The following is a 19,324-nucleotide window of genomic DNA, read 5'->3' as shown; positions in this document are numbered from 1 at the left end:
GTAGGGCACCGCGCAGGGCAGAGGACCGTTCGCGTGAGAGCCATGTTCGTGCACACACACACATGCACACACACACACGCGCACACGACGCGCTCTGGGAGCGGGGAACAGCTCCTGCTGCTGCATCTGCCTGATCGCTGCTGCAGGGAGCGCTGAGATGGGCACGATGAAGCCCTGGCAGCTCCAATTAACCTGTGCCAGCAGCAGCGTTCGGCTCTGGAAATCATCATGAACCAGGATCTCTTGCTAATTTTATCGAAGTCAGGGCCAGAACATGCCCTCAGAGACTGAGCTTGCATGAGCCCGATGGCGATGGCAACGGCGACGAGCGGCCACGGAGGGCGTCCCCCTCCCACGAAAGGGTCAGGCCTGGCCTGCCCTGCTCTGCTGCGTTACGTGCGTTGAGCGGGACCAGTACTCTGCTTGGCGGAGCGATGCTTCAAGGAGCGGACTGCGGTCTCACTGGTAAGAAACTCTGAAGTTCCCCGTGCCCAGCTGGAAACACCCCAGTGTGACCCACAGGCAGGGTCAGCAGCAGCCGAGACAGTTGTAGGGTGGAGTGGAGGGAGCTGGGGGGGGGGGCGGTGCAGGCATGCCGCCCCTCTCCCTGGTGAAGCACCCGTCCCGGTCTGTGCCCAGCGCCCTGCTCCCCGGGGCTGGGCAGGGCCGGGCGCACCGTATCGCTGCCTTTCCCTGCTGCGGCTCAGCCTGGGCTGCTGCGTTTTGCCCCTGGATTCACCCCTTGCTCCCAGGGGAGCTCTGGGGAGAGCCGAGCCCACCGGCACGAGCAGCAATCTGGGATGCCTCTGCCCAGGACTGGGCTGAGCATGGAGAACTCATTGCGTAGATGATCTGGACTGTGATGGCTGCTGGCAGGCTGTGAGCTGCGGAGCGGAGCAGCAGAGCCCCACTCGCCTCCCGGGGCAGAGCAGACGCCGGCTGCCCCGGCCTGCGCAGGGCGGCAGGGTGTCTCCCCAGGCCCTGGGAGCGCCGGGTGCCCGCCGGCAGAGCGCAGCCTGGCCCCGCGCTCGCCCCCGCCACTTTCATTTTCCTCCCTGCTGGAAGCAGCAGCCCGGCTGCCAGGCCGGCCGTTCCTGCTGCCCTCGGCTTCCTCCTCCCGCAGCCCGTGCCGCTCCGCTCCATCTGCTCTGCCGCCTGCTGCCGGGCCCGCGTGCCAGCCGGCCCCGGCGAGCTGAGAACGGACGGGGCTCATGACATGCTCTCAAATGCACACGGCTGGCTCAGGCCCAGGAGGGTGCCGGGACCCAGCGCCCCAAACACAGGCGGGGGTGCACTGGTGGCTGTAAGCGCTCGGAAAGGCCCCTCCCGAGCTTTAGAGGGAGAAGGACTAGCGGAGCGCTGGCCCCGCTTGCCAGCCCCAGTCTCCCTGTGGGGGAGAGACCCCACTGGGGGTCTTTGGGGGCTCGGCCGTCCCCGGCTGGCTGCGGGAGGGGGGACGCTGCTGCCAGGCGGGCGCCGAGAGGTGCGTCGCGAGGGCAGAGGGGCGGGTGCTGCGGGCCTCGAGGGTGCCGGCGGCTCAGCGGGGACCAGCGGGAGCGGGCAGAGGGGCTCTGGTGGTGGCGGACACCGCCACGGGGCACCGCGGCGCCTGCTCAGGCAGCCGGCAAGCAGGCGGCATCGCAGCCTGGCCCAGCGCCGGCGTCGAGACGGTGGCGAGCCCTGCCCGGCGCCGCCGGCCTCCGAGATGCCCTGCCCCGGCCCTCGGTGGCGGTGGCCCCAGCCATGGCAACGCAGGCCCAAGCTTGTCCCTGGCCAAGCTGCTGGCAGCCCTCGTCCCGCCGGCGGGACGTGCCCGAGCCAGCAGAGCGCTGCGGCACGACCCGGCGAAGAGGACAGCGCTGCTTTTCCAGCCTCATCGGCCTCATCCTGCGTGTCCAGCCCGGCCGAGCTGGACTGCCAAGGCTGCGAGGTGCAGCCAGGCCGGGACGATGCCTGCACAGATCCCCCTTCATCCGCTGAGGTTCCTGTCTCATCCGGCGCTGGGTACCTCCCCCCCAGCCCCAGGCTGTTCCCAAAGGAGGGCAGAGCCCATGGATGGCAGCGGGGCCGCGTGCTGCCTCGCTGCCCAGCTCCGGGACTCGGTTTCCCCATCCGTCCCGGCCCCAAATCCTGCTTGTGACACACGGCGGGAGCCCGCAGCTAGAAAGAGGCCCTGGAGTGCTTGGAGGGCTGTAGCTCCAACCTTTCACGCTAATCATTCATCGATTCCCTGGCGCGCGCTGGCTCTCAAGCCCCGGTCTCACTTTGCTGGGGGACATGGGGGGGCAGCAAGGCAGGGGCCATGCAGGATAGGTCCAGGGCTTGCAGGACTCAGCTTGTGTCTTTCTTCTCAACCTACTGCCTCCCAAAAAAACCCCAGCTGGCAGGAGTGGTCCTGGGCCTGGGGACGGCTGCGGGGAACATGCTTAAGCACCTCTGCAGCCGGGCTGTCTCGCAGGGAGGATGGGGGCAGCTGTTGCTCAGGCAGTGGGGCACCACGCCGTTATGCGTGAGGCCCAAGCATGTGCACAATGGAGGGTGCTGGGCCGGGTCCCTGGCGGGGAGGGGGGTGGTGGGCCCCCCATGCCGCCCCTGTGTGGCGCTGCTGGTGGCTGGCAGCAGCCAAGGCGGTGGCCAGGCTGCAGCTCCCAGCGCCCCTGGGCAGCCGTGCTGTGCTAGTCCAGCGCGGGCTGTCTCAGCCCCAGCTTTCCCGGAGAAGGAGCAATGAAGCGTGCCGTGGCCGTGGTGGACGTCACTGCCCGCGGCACGGGGCTGTGGGAAAGCCCTGCTGAGAAGGGAAGCCATGGGGAGGTGGAAGAGCCGGAGCATCCTGGAGAATAGCCTTTGGAGTGGGTGCTCCGTGGGTTGAAGCATCCCCCATGGATGACAGCCGGTGAGTGGCCTGGGGGAGGGGGCTGCAGGTCTGACCCCGCCAGCTCCTCTCCTGGGGGCCTGGCTTGGCAGGCTGGGGGCTCGGTGGAGCACAGTGACTGGGGAAACTGAGGCATAGAGCAGTGAAATGATGTGCCCAAAGGTTGCACCGGGAGGCCATGGTGAGGCTGAGCTTCACCATGACAAACTTTGGCTTCTTGCCAAGCCAGGGGACAGCATGGGGGGCTCGAGTCTGTCCTTCACAGCCCATGAAGCTGGGGTGGGGGGGTCATCTCTGCAGGACCCTAGCAGGAGAGTCCATGGGCTGCCTCTCCCAAGACCTGGTCCAGCCAGGGTAGGTGGGATGCAGGGCCTTTTGGACCGGTCCCGGCTCCCCTCTCGTCCCCTCACATCTCGCACTGCTACATCCAGGACACCTGGAGAGATTTCTTCCATTTCCAGCCCTGCCTGCACTGGCCCATTTACCCAGACAGCTGCGGCTCTTGGGGACCGTCCCTCCGCTCCCCTGCTGCCTTGGTGATATTTATATCTCCTCTCACCCCATCTGGGTCCGCGGAGCCCATTAGGTGATGCTGATCCCTGCCTGCTTTCGAGGCAGAAAGGGAGAAGCCACAGGCCCCTGCATCCCCAGGGGTTAAACCTGGCCCGATCACCATGGTCTTGGGCCAGGAGGAGGGGGCTGGCATGGCGGGGTGGTGAGGACATGCTCCCTGACTGGATGGGGACACGGACAGGCAGTGCTCGCAGGCCACCCGTCCCCCTGCTCCTGCTGGGGCTGCAGCTGAGCCGGGTGCCTCCTCCCTGCAGATCCCCAGCGCTGGGATTGCAGAGAGCCTGGCTCCATCCCCAGCTCTCCTGCACGTCGTCGCTGGTTCCTCCCTCCAGCCAGCGTGTCCTCATGGGTCACGCAAGGAACTGTGAAACCGGGGTGACCAGAGCCACTGCAGAGCCAACCCCACCTCCATTTGGCTGGAGAATGGAAAAGCCCCAAAGGTTTCGGTGTTGGGCTGTTTCGCAAGCTGCCCACCCTCGGCCAACCTCCCTCCCGACCTGCTTTGGAGATTAACAATTTGACTTGCTCTGGTCTTCTCTGTGGGCAACCAGCCTTGGGAGCCCCAGCAGGGCAGCGATGCTCCCTTCCATCCTTCAGTGCATGAGAGGAGAAGGCAAGGGCCAGACACCCTGGAGGACCCCACAGGAGCTGGAACAACCTGGGACAGGGCAACACCGAGACTCGCTGTTGGCAACAAGAGCAGCACAGAAAGCCACTCTGAACAGCCCCTGAAGCTCCTTTGGTGCTGTGCGCTGCAGAGCAGGGCACACATGGCCAGTCCGAAGCAGGGTCCTTCTGTGCGTACTCTGGGGGATGCTCATCAGTGTGGGGGTCCAGCACACGTGGCAGAGCAGGTTCAACACCCCTTGGCCATGGCTATAGAGGCCCAGACCTCAAATCTCCTTCTGGCCCTGGGCTCTCCCCAGTATGAGCCCTCCTGGCGCTGACCGACAGCGTGCAAGTGGAGGCTGGCAGACCCAGAGCGACATAGCAATGAACAGGTGAGGTTGGTGGGGATGAGGTGAGTGTGGGCAGTGGAGGACATCCCTGGCCAAGTCAGTATGGGCCAACTTCAGAGACAGCAAGACCTTTCTGGGCATTTGTGAAATGCTGTATCCATCTGCCAGGAGGGCCAAAATCCCAGCCGGGAAGCAGATGCAGCTGGGATGAGGTGGGCAGGCAGGCGAGGGAACATCGTTTGGGAAGGCCTCGAATAGATAGGTTCTCCCAGGACCCCCCAGCAGACGTGGTGCTGGAGGTGCCGGGGCCCTGCGTGCTGCCCTGTGCGATTTGGCAGACCCCTGGGCGACCTGCGCTGGCAGCTCAGGACTTGCCGCTGCCCGGCACAGAGGTTCCCACGTCAGTTTTGCTAGCGAGGGGCTGCGTGGCCCTGATGGCATGCTGGCACAACGAAACGGAGGCGACCGACAACCCCCATGTGGGCTGGGGAACTCGTGCACGGAGATCGCGATGGGAAGCGACAGAGCGAGGGAGGCAGCCGCAAACCCGCCCTCGGGGCCACCTGCGAGACGGAGCCCAGCGTCAGGGCGATTTAACTGGCCGCATGTGACGGCTTGGCGAGGAACGGCGCCTGAGCACGTCTCGAGCCGCTTCAGTGAGCGCGGGAAGGAGCCGGGTTTCTGGGTCTGAACAAGAGCAGCCTCCCAAACGTGGCAGCAACATCTCCACCAAGCCACGTCGGAGGGGCCAGGTTTCTGCACCGCCAAGCATTCAGAGGCGACGAATGGCCCGGCACCACGGCGCTCCGCCTGCACAGCTGCGCATGGAGCCCCCGGCCAGATAGGACGAGGTCCACTAAAAATAACATTTTTTTTGATTTCTTTCCCCTGCATGCTGTTATGTAAGCAAATCCCTTCCTTGATGCCCACTGACCCCCCCCCCCCCCCCCAGTCATGGGTCTGGCTGGGGCAAGGTAGGACTCCGTTGCTGAGATGCTGCTGCTGGACCCCTCTCCAAGGATAGGTTAAAGATAAAATCTGGGTCCTGGGGCTCTGTCTGGGTCTTTCAGTGCTTTGCAGCTTTAGGGCTCGCCTGTCTTCAATGGTTTTCCCAAACCATCTAACAACTTGACACCAAGACCTGGGAAAAAGCACCCGCGAGAGCCATTTGCAACACTGCAGGCAGGCACCCAGGGAGTTCCCTCTCGTCCGTCGCCACGGGGTCCCTTGGGGACCCCTGCTCCAGACCCCGTGCCATGGTGGGGACACTGAGATCGCCTGTGCCAGCTCTGAGGGGCAGAGGGAGATGGGAGATGGGTGACAGAGCCCAGCCTACTGAATTACAGCACCTGTAGCACCTGGCAGCATGTGCCCAGCTGTGCCCACCCCTCAAGAGAGGGGTCCCAAGAGGGGCCCAGGGTGGCAGCCATGCCCTCAAGGGAGCAGCAGCTCAGATGGGTGCCTCATTTTAGGGAGACTGGGGTTGCATGATGCCCCACTGCCAGCACCTGCGGGCATTGCAGGAATTAAGGGGCACCGTTACCACCCTCGGTGATGGGCTCGGTGGCACCGTGAGGGGCCTCATCCTTGGCTTGTCCCCCTCCCTGCTTCCCTCCTGCCCACTGCCCGGCTGACAGTACGGCCTGGGGCTGGCAGCCGCAGGCAGCGCCCGGTGCCCCGGCTGCTCTCGCCTCGTCCCCTGGTGCAGCCTGCCATGTCCCCGCCGAGGGCTGGCACACGCGAACGGCCACAGCCTGGCTGCCAGCACGCGGGCTTAGCACATTGCTGGGTCACTCGCTCTGTGCAGGCGCCAGTGCCACCAAAACAGCATTTGTTGGGGCAAGGGCTCCGGGCATGGGTGAGGGGCGGCGGTGCCTGCAGCGGAGGGATGCACCCACCTGCCACGGCAACCCTGCGGGAAACGGGGGCTGCGGGCGCTCGACCCTTCGCGGAGCCACCGTGGGCCTGGGGGAAAAGGGATGGCGAGGAACCGCTCCGGTGGCTGGCGTACAAGCTACAGGCAGTACCGGGAGGGTGCTGCGCAAGAAGCTGCCTTTCGCAAGGATGCGATGGGGTGAGACGGTGGTTGCCGTGCCCCAGCTGGCAACGCCTGCTGGAGGAAGGCACACGCAGCCATGGGAGGGCGAGGACGTCGCAGAGGCGTTACCTGAGCGGCCTCCCACTGGCTTGTGCCCCCCTCCCCGCTCCCGTTCCCGTAGCCTGGCTCAGTGCTGCAGGCATGGGGACGTTATTCCCAGGTTGCCATCCTTACATGTGGGCAGCCAAGTGGGGCAGTGCATCGCACTATGGTTGGGGACCATAGCATCCCTTGCTGGGCCAGCAAAGCAGCTCTGGGGTGGCCAAGAGCTCAGGGCTGGCAGCCTTCATGTCCCCTCCCCTGCCAGAAGAGGACAAGGGGGAGAGCGGCGTGGGCAGACCTGGAGCGATGGGAGCAGAAGCAAAGCAGGCTGAACCATGGCCAGCCCAGTGTCCTGCCTCCGGCCTGCCCAGCCGTGGGCACAGCAAAGCCCCTCTCGCCTGCTGCCCCACCAGGCAGGCAGCACCTCTGCAAGCTGTTGAGAAATCCCGTTTCCAAGGCAACATGGGGATCTTACATCTGGGCACCAAGGTAGAGCCTGGCCGGGATGCCCACCCCTTAGCTTGCCCCTTGCTGATGCCCACCAGGCACCCCACAGCTCCTGTCTACAGGGCTAACGCTTCCATTTCCCATGCAAGAAGCAGCCAAGCCCCTGCAGAAGGAGAATTAAGTAGGGAAGTGGTTAGCACAGGGCTGCACTGCCCTGGGCTCGCTCAGAAACCTTGGGCAAGCTGGATGCTGCTGCAGAGGACTCTTCATCTTCTTCCATTTTCTCTCCTCCTCTTTCCCTTTGCACTAGCTCCCTTCTCTCAGCATTAAAATGGAAATAAGGGAGAGTCCAGGCTGCTTCAGGGGCTCAGGAGGGAGCTAGAGCCTGCCCTGCAGTCCAGAACGACTTTGGTGGCAGATGGAGAGGGTGAGCATGGTTTGCCAAAAGCAAGACGGCTGCTGCGTTTGTCTGACACCTAAATCACCACCGGCCATAGGACCCCTGCCCATAAAGAGGGTCGTAAACCCCACGTTCCAGTCTGCCTCCTTGGGAACAAGGAGGACAGTCCCTGAGGGCCATGAGCCCAAGTGCTGGGCATCCATCTCCTGATCCACACTGGTGGCAGAGCCAAGCAGACGCCCAGGTCAGGGTGCCCCCAGCCCCTGCGGTGCCTGTAAGGAAGGATCTCAGCGCTGCCCGTCCAAGGGGACAAGGCCCCAGTGGGTGGCAGGAGCCGGGGCCCCAGCAGCCTGTGCAGAACCAGGCAGTGCAGGGCATTGCTCTAACCTGCCCAAGCAACACCAAGCATCAGGAGCAGCCTCTCACAGTCCCCCCCAAATCGTCTGCTTCCCAGCAGCTTTCAATGCAACGTGTGAACTAACCTCCTCAGCGTTGGGCCGGTGACCCCAATATCAGGCACTGCTCAAGGCGAGCAAGGCCAGGGTGACAGCCCAACACCTTCGACACAGTGTTTTCTCCCAACGGCATAAGGAGAAGGGGTGTTTCTCCTACCAGCTCAGGGAAACGCCTGCTCCTTTCACTGACTTCCCTATAGTGAGTTTGCAGGTGTCAGAACAGACCCTGCAGCGGCCACTCAGGCCAGACTTACACGTAGGCACAGCTTCCCCGACGCTGACGCTTGCTCCCTGGCAGGACCTGCCCTGCTCTCCTGGAGGAGGGCCGGGGCACAGGGGCTGCTGCTGGCCTGTGACTGGCATGCTGAAAAGGGAGCTGCTTGGACATTGGCATCTCAGATTTCCCCTGCCACCTGGAGACCCAAGACCCACCCCAGTCTCTTCCTGCTGCTATACTGGAAAGCCACACTACTACATTCCCCTCCTTCCACCACTTAAGTTAGACCCTGCCAGCAATTTGGAGCTCAGTTATGAGTTTTATGGGGGTTTGGAGTCTGCTGCCCCACTGCAATGTCCTTTGTGCAGCTCCAGGCACAGCATAGGTGTGTTCAAATAATGCCTCCTGGGTCAACCTAGAAAATCATCTTGGTTTCTTGCAGGCTGCTCTAGCCTGCACAGCACCTGAACCTGCAGGTTTAGCTAACTACTTGGCATTTCCTAACGTAGCCAAAGCCTGCCTTGAGCCTACATGACGCATGGGCTTCAGTGACTACAGCTCTTTTAAAGTGTTAAGTGATTATTTCTCTTTGCTCAGCAACCTCAATGGGAAGCAGCTGTAAGAGGAAGACTAGAAATTCCCCATGAGCCATCCTAGGGCCTGGAACGTGTGTGACACATCTCAGATGCTGAAGGTGTTTTGGAAGCCAAACCCACACATTAAAAAGGCTCAACCACTTACCCTAGTATTTTTAAGGAGCATATTGAGCCAACACTGGATTAATTATATTATGCCATGATTGAGGCTGTTGCTAGGTTACAGCAACCAGTCCATAAGCCCATCCTACCACGGGATTTCCCCAGGATCACTCATTCGCGAGCTCAGGGGCATCCCGCAGGGACAACCAAGCACTGTGGTCTCTCCAAGGATGGGGACCCTTCAACTCTAGGAAAGTTATAAGGCAGCATGTTCATTAGATGTCCTTCCCCCCAGTCTGGCCACCTGCCTGCTCACTGCCCTCCTTCCCTTTCTGCCTGGCCCATGCTGCACTGAGGCTTGTCACAGCCCTGTCTAACATGCTGTGGCCATACAGCCCAGCAGCACTGCCAGAAGCCTGCATAGCTACCCGCGGAGCAGGCCTCCTCAGAAAGCACCAGCTAATTCCAGTTTATCTTATGTCCTGATAAAGCCCAAGTTTCAATAATTTTTGCATGTTCACTGCTGGGGGGAAAGAAGCAAGTTCCCACCCCTGGGCCTCAGCAAGCTGAGGAAAAACCTGTTAGGACCCTAAGGGAACAACAGAAATAGGGTGAAACTGAATCCCTCAAAGTGCAGGATCACTGCGTTCCTTGCATTTGGCCCTTTCCATAAATCACATGGAAAGATAAAGACCTGGTGTATCGGTCAGGCCACAGCCACTTTCAAGTCATCAGCAAGATACAGCTGTGAAAAAGGTCAGCATCATCTTAGGATGCAGCAGGAGACATATTATATGGGAAGCATTAAATATGAGCCTTGGCACAACCTCATCTGCACTGGCACAGCTACAAAAATAATGAACTCAAAGTGGAAGTGGTGCCAAGGATGGCTGCTAGCACAGCCGGGGGACAGCCCGTCTCACAGAACAAAGGCAGAGCAGGGATATGAGCCCTGTCCACGCAGAGCTGGGAGCAGGGGCAGCAGTATTTAAACAACAGTGCTGGCAAAGGAACAAATAAGCATAAGTCGGCCAGGAATAAATCTAGATGGCAATTATTAGACAGCTCTCAAGCCTCAAGGCAGAAGACTGATGGACAACTTCCCGCAGGGATGCTGAAAACTGAGGTGGTTTGGAGACGGGGTGGTTTTAGAGGTGGGAGCTGCAACAAATCCGTCCTTGTGCTGTTTCTATCTGCTATTTTGGCAAGTGGGTGAAAGAAGCCATGAGCTGGGTATCAGGAGACTTGGTCCTTCTGGCACAGGCTTTGTCATGCAGGGCTGGGGTACATCGCTCATCAGTAGTGCTAAGCAGCTTGATCTTCTTGCAGGGATGAGTTTTGTGACAGCCATTAAAACAGATTAAGACTAGCAAGAGCTTTAGCAAGCAGGGACGGCCACCCGTGCTAAGAAGACTTGGGGCTCAGGCAGTCAGGAGGAAGATGCTGCGAGCCTGGTGCCTTTGCACGGGATGAAATCACGGGGAGAGGATATCCAAGTGCTGAGCAATCAAGACAGCTCTGAGCAACTCAGACGCAGGTGAGCTGGAAGGTCTCACTAAAATCAGCTCCTGGCAGGAAACCACAGGGATGGTTGTGGGCACAAGGCACACTGCAAAGCCTGTAGAGATGAAAATGCCAGTCTCCTCTCAAAGTACGAGTTCACCCATGTCTTGCCACAACAGCTGCATCAAGTCACAAACCAGGAATCGCCAACAGCGACAGTAACTGTTAACTGTCATACTGGATTTTCCCTATTCCAGAGATGGGCACTGCAGGAAACACCTCTCAAACTAATGCTGGGCACAACACTCCCATTCACATCTGGGGTTAGTAGCACAGCCCCTGCTTATCCCATCTAACCACAAGCCCTGTTCATAAAGCAGACACCCAGACTCCCACAGATGCTGGGTAAATTCCTTCTCCTCTCTTCTCCTGGAGGGCTGTAACACCAGCCTGAGGCTCAAGCAAAAGAGAGACTGCTCTTCAGGCAGCTCCTGTATCACAGCTCTGCAGAGTCTTGGTCAGCAGCTGAGCAATACCAGCTGGGAAGATACAGTGGGTGGAAACAGAAGATAGAGGGAACAGAAGATACCTCTCATGACGGTATCATGAACGGTTTGGCTTCAAGCTGGCATAGTGGATGCCAAGATCCAGTTGTACTGTGTCAGAGAGCCCCATGGGATCTAAATCCAGCAGTGGAAGCAGGCAGCATAGCTTTCAGACATGCCTCCAGCAGCAGCCCCCAAGGACAGGGGTCCCCTTGGTGTGCTTGGAAACCAGGCCCTTTAAGCTGGGCAGGCTACAAACACAGTGACAGATTGGTACTTCTCCCTCCTGCTACACTTTACCAACACAGACCTTGTACAACATGCATCTGGCTGGCTTTGACTCCAAGAAACTGCAGCTCCTCAGCCTTAAGCTCTTGATTTTTTTTGGATGACTGATACACCCAAAAGCAAATACACTGGTACCTCTAGAGACGTGCACAGGAATTATTTATATCAGTGTGATTCTGCAGAAGCTTCCCCACAATGACAGGCACGTACACATACTTTTTATATCTGGCTTATTCAAAATACCGGGCATCGGAAAGACCAACTCAAGCAAGGTTACTTTTTTTCTCCACTCACTCACGCTTGCTAGCACTGGATTATATCTCATTCTGAAGTCCTAACCAGTTCAGCATTTCCTGAGAAAGGGAGGAGAGAAGTTTAAGTCACAAGCTAACCAGTGCCTTTTCACTGCCATCTTCTTCCACTCTCTTGCTTCACCCACTGGGTGGGATTTTCTGGCTTTGCTGCCAAAACCAGCACATACCCTCACACACCCACATACCCTCTCTGGGCTCTAGAGTAAATAAAGAGAGCCCCCACATCTTTTTCTCTTTTAAAGGAGCATTTTGGAACAGAATGACTCATCTTCACCTGTTTTTGTCTCAGCCCCTTGTGCTGACAATGAACCTGAGCTGCAGGGAGCGTACAGGCTCCTACTGGCGGTCAAATCTGGCCCACGTGAAATACGAACCAATGCCAACATGAATTATTCTAGGAGACTCAGCGCCTGTGCAGCCCTCTGCTAGCCTGAGAGCTGCATTCACAAGGAAGCAGAGTTGAACAAAAATGCAGACTCTGGCCCTTACACCGTGTGGAACAACAGCTCTGTCGGGAGAGACATCGGTCTTTGTGAAAGAACTCATGGTTTTTCAGTTTGACTTTTTTTGAGCAATTTTTAATTTAGTGCCCTTTCCACAAAGCGTAAGAATGCAACGGCACGAGGAAGGGGCAGTGGGCTGTCCTTTTGTGAAACAGTCCTGGAGGGACATGCAGCTCACAGGTCCAGGCAGACACACGCTTGCAATGGAGAAGATGTACAGAGGCAGTTGTAGAACAGAGCTTTATAATCAGAATGGATTGTACCAGGTTTTCCAATGCAAAATGGAACATGACCCAAAACCTTTACAGAACAGAAGTGCTTTCAGGAACGCAGCCAGCTGAAGTTCAAATGTCTCCCTCCCTTTTTGAAAGCGAGGCTGCAAACTGGTTGCATCCCAGTCAACTTTTTCCTCCCCAGGCGTGCAAAGTTTGAACTGTCCCATGCAATTTCCCTACGGTGTCATGAAACAAAGTAATGCTCAGAGAAGTAGGCAAATGCTAATGGAAAACAGACCTGAACAATATACTGCTCATGCAGCAATACCCAGTTCGTTATATAGGGAAACAGTTACAGGTGCATTTCTTGGGGAAAGAGGGGAAAAAAGAAAAAAAAAAAAGAAAAAAGAAGAGAATGGAGTAGTTGCCTGCTGATCAAGACAATTTTGCAGTGGAGGATGGATCCAAAGAACATTTTGCTTTATAGGGACGTAGAAGGAAACCTCAGTTTGGATTTCACAGCTGACGGTTTACATCGAAAAGGGGAGAGAGAGAGAAGAGGGAGAACAAAACCAAACCCCAAACCAACTTGCAAGCAAGAGGGTAACGTAATGAACAGAATTCTGCAGGGAGCTTCTCTGTCTGGGCTGCAGAAGGGACACCAGTACCAAAACAGGAGGGGGTACAGAAAGCTAACAAGCTCATAAAACACAGGGGCTGCTCATGGAGACACAAGCAAGTGCAAAAGGCTGGCCAGTAGTGCCCATCCACCTGCAACCTGTGCTGCTGAGCAGGCACCAATCCACGGGTCTAACTTCAGAGCAAAAATGAAAAGGCTTTCCAGACTCATGTGCTAGGAGGAGGTTCTCCACTTGGGGCAAGGAAGGGCAGCATGCTAGTTGCTGGGAGGCTTGGCCTAGTAAACACGGCCTGCAATATCGATAGTACTTGGACCAGGAAGGATGCTCTCCTAGCTACAGTGGTTTTCCCACTCAGTGCAGAGAGGCAGCTGTTGTTTTACAGCACGACTGTAAAATGCCTGAGAAGCAATTGCCTTGCCATGCTAACACTTTTCCGTAGACAGTTTTGAAGCTCTGGATATCTCCATTTCCATGATAGTCATCTCCCTGAGAGGTACTGAAGGGATGGGATTCTAGTATATGCAAATTCAAGGGTAGGAAATGCAGAAAAGCACTGATTTTTCTCTCTCTTTTTCAAGTTAGCTTTGCACTTTGCATTGTTTTCCCAAACTGCATAGCAGCTTACGTGTAGTGTCTGAGACACTGGGGCCACGGAAATCAATGGGGCTTCATGAATTCCAACAGCAGCACCAGTGAGTGCTAATTAAGTTGCTGTGCTGAAAGGTCCCTTTCAGAAGGGCTCCAAAATCACATCTCTCATTTTGGCCCTTGGTTGCTTAAAGAGCTGTACATAGCATAATCTGCTCAATTTAAAGCTCATCAATTGCCAGGTGGAGCAATGGCCAGGACCACCTTTCTCATTAAAAGAATAGGAAGGATAAAAAGTTAAAGACTTGAGACAGGTGAGCATGAGGCATTCATGCGGCATGTTTTGTTGCACTCCTCTAACAAGACAGGAATTTCAGGCGTGCAGCAGAGCAATATAGGTGGGGTGGAGCAGGAAGCAGGTCCCCTTTGCCTCCCATACTCTGCCAGCTACCCAACTGGGCATCTCTGGGAGGAGAAAGAATAACAGCCTGGAAGTAGGCCTGGGAATCATATCCTGAACCTTGCCTTTACTCAAGTACATCACGGCTGAATTTTCTTTGTGTAACAAATGCACCAGAGCAGCACACACAGATGTAAAGCTTTTGCTCTGCCAGCTCTGTTTTGAGGGACTATACGGCAAACGGCCAAAGCTTTACACATCTGCACCTGTCCTGGTGTGACTCATAGGAAGAGATGGAGACAGCCACTGATAGAAGAGTCCGCTGCGTTCACACGCCGCTGGTCTACAGCTCCTCATAGTCTCCGCCTCCTCGCGGCTTACTCATGCTGGCTCCTCCTCCTCCTCCAAGAAAAGCCTCCAGTTCATCTATCTCATTTTTCTCCTTGCTCCGCTTCTTCTTTTTCTTCTTCTCGTCTTTGCCATCCTCCTTCTCTTTACTCTTTTTGTGTTTGCTCTTCTTTTTCATAGACTTCTCCTCTTCCTGCAAATGAGAAAATGCTTTATTAATAAACCCTCTGAGCATGCCAGCAACCCAGCATACATCACCCTGAAACTTGGCTCTGACAGGAACCTTACTTAGGGAGGTGAGTCCACTATGGAGGCTGGCTGGGAGTTAGTTCCAGAAGACCCTTCTGCTAGCTTGGACAGAAGAGAGGAAACACCATCTGGTTTACACCTAGCAGTGGTCTATCAGGTTGTGCTATCTCCTGACTACACTGGACAAGAAAGTCAAAGAAAAAGCCTCCTGCAGACTTCCCTTGCTACCTCTGTGGTTAGCTCTGTCTAGGACACCCTCTGCTTGGAGAAAAGCCATGGTGCTAATCAACAGAATCCACCCGACAGAGATGCATAGCTCTATTTAATATTACATTTTACAAACTCACGCACTGCCTTTTCAAAATTTAACTGTTCTGAAAGTTTGCTCTTAAGCCGTGAAGTGGTTAGTAGCCTGCTGAACCTGGGGAGCACAGATCTGGCTGTAGGATGGAAGAATGGAAGAAAGTCCACCAGGTATACAGTGTATGCTGTAGAAGGCCACCCCTCTCTGGCTCAGGAATGAAACAGTACCTCTTTGCTTTTCTTTTTCTTCTTCTTCTTCTCCTTAGAGGGATGTTTATCTGTTCAAACAAGAAAACAATGTTCTTTTTAATCAAATTAAACCATGAGAGATGCACTTCTACCTCAGCAGTCCTACTTCTGGGAACAAAATGCTCTGTCTTGGAGCCACATGTAAAGGCAATTCTGATTCCTCAGGCCAAACTATGTGGCTTAGAAGCCAACATAGGCTCCAGCAGTCAGACCCTCATTAAACTAGACACATGTCTATCTTGTGGACACACGTGCCACTCACATGGTGTGTGTGTGTGGGGGGGAGAACAAAACAAAAGACAAAAACAAAACCACAGTACAGAGACCAGCTCTATGAACTGGCCCAAATGCAAAACTGGGAACCAGACTTAAATCCAAATTTGAAGAGGAGCTCCTGGGAACAATTTGCTTCTGACCACCACCATTCAAAGACACATGGAAATACCCCTGCAACCACAGATACGACCAGGCATGTTCTGTGCTTTAGTCCAGATAGCAATGGAAAGGACCATTAAAGACATGCTGTCAGGAGATGGGAGCATCCTAGCAGGTCAACACTCGCTGTCATTCAAAATGTCTATGAAAACTGCATCCTCATAAGGCCAAAGCACCAGTGCTACAGCCCTTCTCAACAGTGGCTAATTTCACTGTACTGGAAGAGCCTCAGAGTCAACCACTGTCAAAACATTTGTCTCAGGTTACTGTGAACGATGGCTCAGCAACTAATTTGACTGCTGAACTTCCACTGCCTCTGCAAAGAACCTTCTTGAATACAAGAGTATCTATTTGCCTTTTACAAAGGAGGTTTTATAATGACACTGAATGTGATATATACTTGCCAATATCATATTTATATACTCTCTTCCTCAATTGATGAGTAAATACAAGTCCACCACGGACAAATCTAATTGCTGGTCAAGCTCCAACCAACTGACTACCAAGATATGTTTTTATATTCATTCAAGAAAGAGAGGAGACAGGATGAACCCACGCTGGATTATTAAACACGCTAAACTGAAATTTAATTATTTATTCGAGCTTCAGCAGATTCACTTCTAGCCAGCTACTGCAAATTGTGCTGCTCAGCAACTCAAAGCGACAAGCTGATGAAGCCATCACAGCCTCTGACATCTTTCTTACACTTGTGGAACAGCTATTCAAAGCGAAATCCCTCCTGTGCTGCTTACAGCTTTTTCTCCCCTCAAGTCTTTAATATCCCATCTTTCTGGGTGACATCAGGGGCAGATCTATAGGAAATAGCTTTGTAGTAGTGCCAAGACAGCAGAAATTATTTGCACAAGGAAGATTTGTTCCCTCAGGGAACAGGAAAAAAACCCCAAAACCCTGAGGAATGCTTGGGGTGGGGTTCTGATTGTAACCTATCTTTCCCAAAAACAGAAGAGCAAATTGGCAGGGTATGTCAGAGCGTTTTGCTCAGACTGATCCAAGTTCTTGAGGGGGTGGATACTGCAGTGCCGAACTTCCATTTCCAGGCTAAGCAGGAAGTCTCAAAGAAAGATGTGCTCCTCCTTCCAGCTGGGACAGAAATAACACATGGCTGATGCCATGGACCAGCCAAGCTCCCCCTCCCCTCTCCCTTGGAAAAACTAAAAGAAAGTTATTTATGCTGTGTTAAACCACATTAAACACTCACACAGGGCAGTGCATGAAATCATAGGGTATTTTAATTAGTGCAAATTGGTTTGCTTACACCCTGGAAACATTTTGGAAAATGAAAAACCAGATCCCTGACAAATAAGATCAGCGAGAATGGAAACAAGGTGCAATCTTTACCTTCCTCACTGCTTTCCTTGGGCCCAGTTTCTTCCAAACCCAAGCCAAAGAGATCTGAGTCATTTTTCAGTTTAAAGGAGTGGACCGTTGATCTCACAGGCTGGGGTGGTTTTGCCAAAGAGGTATCGTCATCAGATATTTCAGAGAGATCCTCCCGGATGGGAAATTCATCCTAAAGACAACAGAAAGCAGGCATCACAGACGAATCTTTCAAACAAAATAGCCAAGTGGTCTTCATACAAAGATTCCACATGCGAGAAAGTGGGAAGGAAGGAAGGAAATGGCAGCTGAAGAACTCGGCTGTCGTTGCCTGGGTATCAACGTATTCGATCCTATAAGCTCTATTTTTTTCTTACAGTAAAATATCAAGGTAGCACTGCTACTGGAAAGCGCACTCTGGTGCTTAACATTTGTGCTAGCAAAATCAAATTCCTTAATGTAAAAGGATTAAACAAGACTTTCAACCGTGTTAGCTCAACAGCACCAGCTTTTAACAGCCCTGAAGAGACACCTCTGTTTCAGGGAAAATCAGATCTGATGGGCTGAAAGCCGATCTCCAGACCTGAGGGACAAAAACCTGTGCTGTGTAGCTCTGTGGGGTCTAGCGTGCTAGAGGCAACACGCAGCAGGGCCAAGGAAGCAGTCTCTGCTTGCAGAATAAATCCCTCCTTCAAGCCAAAAGGGAGTTTGCTCCCTTTGGATGCAAATTTCCCTCTTACATGTAGGCTAAAAACGGGACCCTGCAGAGGCTGCATATCACCCCCAAATCCTTTCCCTCGCTGTACAATGGAAATGGAAATGAAGTTTAATGATCTGATATGTGCCAGCTGATCCTCTTCAGAATTTGTTAACTCCTCTTTTTTTAAGATGTTCTCTGTACTGGCAAAACAGGGCCTCACTGTGCTCCTGACCTAACTGTCATGGCTTGGAAATGCTCCCCCTCCCTCTTGCTGGTGGCGGCGTTTTTACTGCTTAGCCTGACCAGTAAACCTTGTACTTGAAAAGCATTCATAAGTTGAGGGGCATCTCCCTGGCAACGTTGCAATGGTGACCTCCCTTACAAATCCCATTTCTCATAATCACATTCTAGGAGAAGTGAACTTGCTCCAAAAACTTTTGCCTTTATATTAAGGTACCAGGAAAAGCAAGTACTGAAAATGAACAAATGGAAAATTACTTAACAAAAAACAGGCTGACAGATAGCCAAGGTCAGGGAAACCGGGACAACTGTCCTTTCTGCAAGACTCTAGAATGAGGCAAACACATAAAACACTCCCAAACAACAGCTAACTCAGACACCAGAAATACCTTTGAACAGCAAGCGCCTTCTCAAATCAGTTAGCTGTTTCTACAGAGACTGCTTGAATGTCTGAATGCAAATTTCTGAAATTAGGGATAACTAGAGCCACATCAGCAAGTTCTTATGAGCCCAGAGAAGATACCTGTATTTTCTCCATCTTTAATCCACGACAGGTCCAGAGGAGATTCCAGCTGCTCCTTGTGTTTGAGCAGACATCTGCAGGCTGCACTGAGCAACAGCCCATGTGTGGGACATCATGGAGACATTACAGCCAACCTGACTCTGCTGGAAAGTCCTTCTCAGGCAGATTTTGCTACTTCACTAATGAGTTTTGCCAAGCAAATTTAGTTATGGCTTTTTGACTGCTGACTGACTGTAAGGAGCCCACTTGTGGCATGTACACATTTCCACATATTAAACTTGGGATGAAAACCCCTCAGTTTTGTATTCCATATTTCCACACTGCTGAACTGACTAATTTCTGGAGTTACTGAGAATAAATAGCACACTTAAAATCCACGATCACAAACCTCACTGCCATGTGACTTCAACAATCAGAGCATTAGCAAGTTTGTGCTCAAATCAAGCTCTTCAGGTTGCTTAGCACCTGACTTGCTGTGACTGCTGCTGAGAGACCAGGAGAGCAGATGAAAGCCCTGCTCAGTGAGATGCCTCAACGCTTCCAGCTCAGCTTTGCAGTAGCACCCAGTGATTCATGCATGTTATTTACCATTTTCTTTTTCTGGCTGTCAGACTCCTCACTTTCAAAGTCTGGGTCATCCATAACAAATGAGAGCATTTGAGTAGCTATTGGTCCCTCTTGATCACTGTCAGACTCTTCAGGCTTCTCCTCTTTGACCACTTTCTGTTTGAGAGCATGTCCTTTGCTTTGGGAAGTGGTCTTTGGGGCTTGGGCTGCTGCTGGGGTGGCAGCAACAGCAGCTGGCAGAGCAGTGCTGAGCTTGCTGCTGCTGTTTCTTTCAGAGCCAGAACGTGCAGGTAAATTGTCTGGAGGCTTCGGATCAGTTGCTTTGGTCAAAATTACTTCACTCCGTGGTTTCAAAGAATTTCTGGAAGACCTTAAAAGAAAGGAACAAGTTGTCAGAGCCTGTCCACACCAGCAGTCTGAGTCCCAAATTGTGTTCCCAGCCTCTTCCAGGCAAGCTTTAAGGAGTGGGATGACAAGAGCCCTCAAACTCAAACCCACTAAAGAGGCCATGAGAGCGAACTCCAGGAGTTACATCACTGGAGACAAGTAAGACACTGAGCTATCCCCATCTCCAGTAGGACTACTAAAAACAGATTTGATAGCCTAATGCTTTC

At 54.1% G+C, this 19,324-nt stretch overlaps 1 protein-coding gene across 2 annotated transcripts in view; it reads right to left on the bottom strand.

Annotated features, from left to right (window-relative positions):
- Positions 1–12,140: 12,140 nt before the first annotated feature.
- The window catches only part of RABL6 (RAB, member RAS oncogene family like 6), a 56,868-nt gene continuing 49,684 nt past the window's right edge, over positions 12,141–19,324 (bottom strand). For both annotated transcript variants that reach the window (XM_009668074.2, XM_068914542.1), the window contains exons 12-15: positions 18,732–19,080; positions 16,702–16,873; positions 14,887–14,936; positions 12,141–14,299 (exon numbers count right to left, since the gene is read on the bottom strand). In XM_009668074.2, the coding sequence (XP_009666369.2) occupies positions 14,102–14,299; positions 14,887–14,936; positions 16,702–16,873; positions 18,732–19,080 (769 nt within the window). In that variant the 3' untranslated portion in view covers positions 12,141–14,101. The remainder of the gene's footprint in view (positions 14,300–14,886; positions 14,937–16,701; positions 16,874–18,731; positions 19,081–19,324) is intronic.

This window comes from Struthio camelus, chromosome 20 (genome assembly GCF_040807025.1).
Source record: "Struthio camelus isolate bStrCam1 chromosome 20, bStrCam1.hap1, whole genome shotgun sequence".
NCBI lineage: Eukaryota > Metazoa > Chordata > Aves > Struthioniformes > Struthionidae > Struthio > Struthio camelus.
Note: the sequence above shows the minus strand (reverse complement) of the source record. Positions and strands in the feature narration are given on the sequence as shown.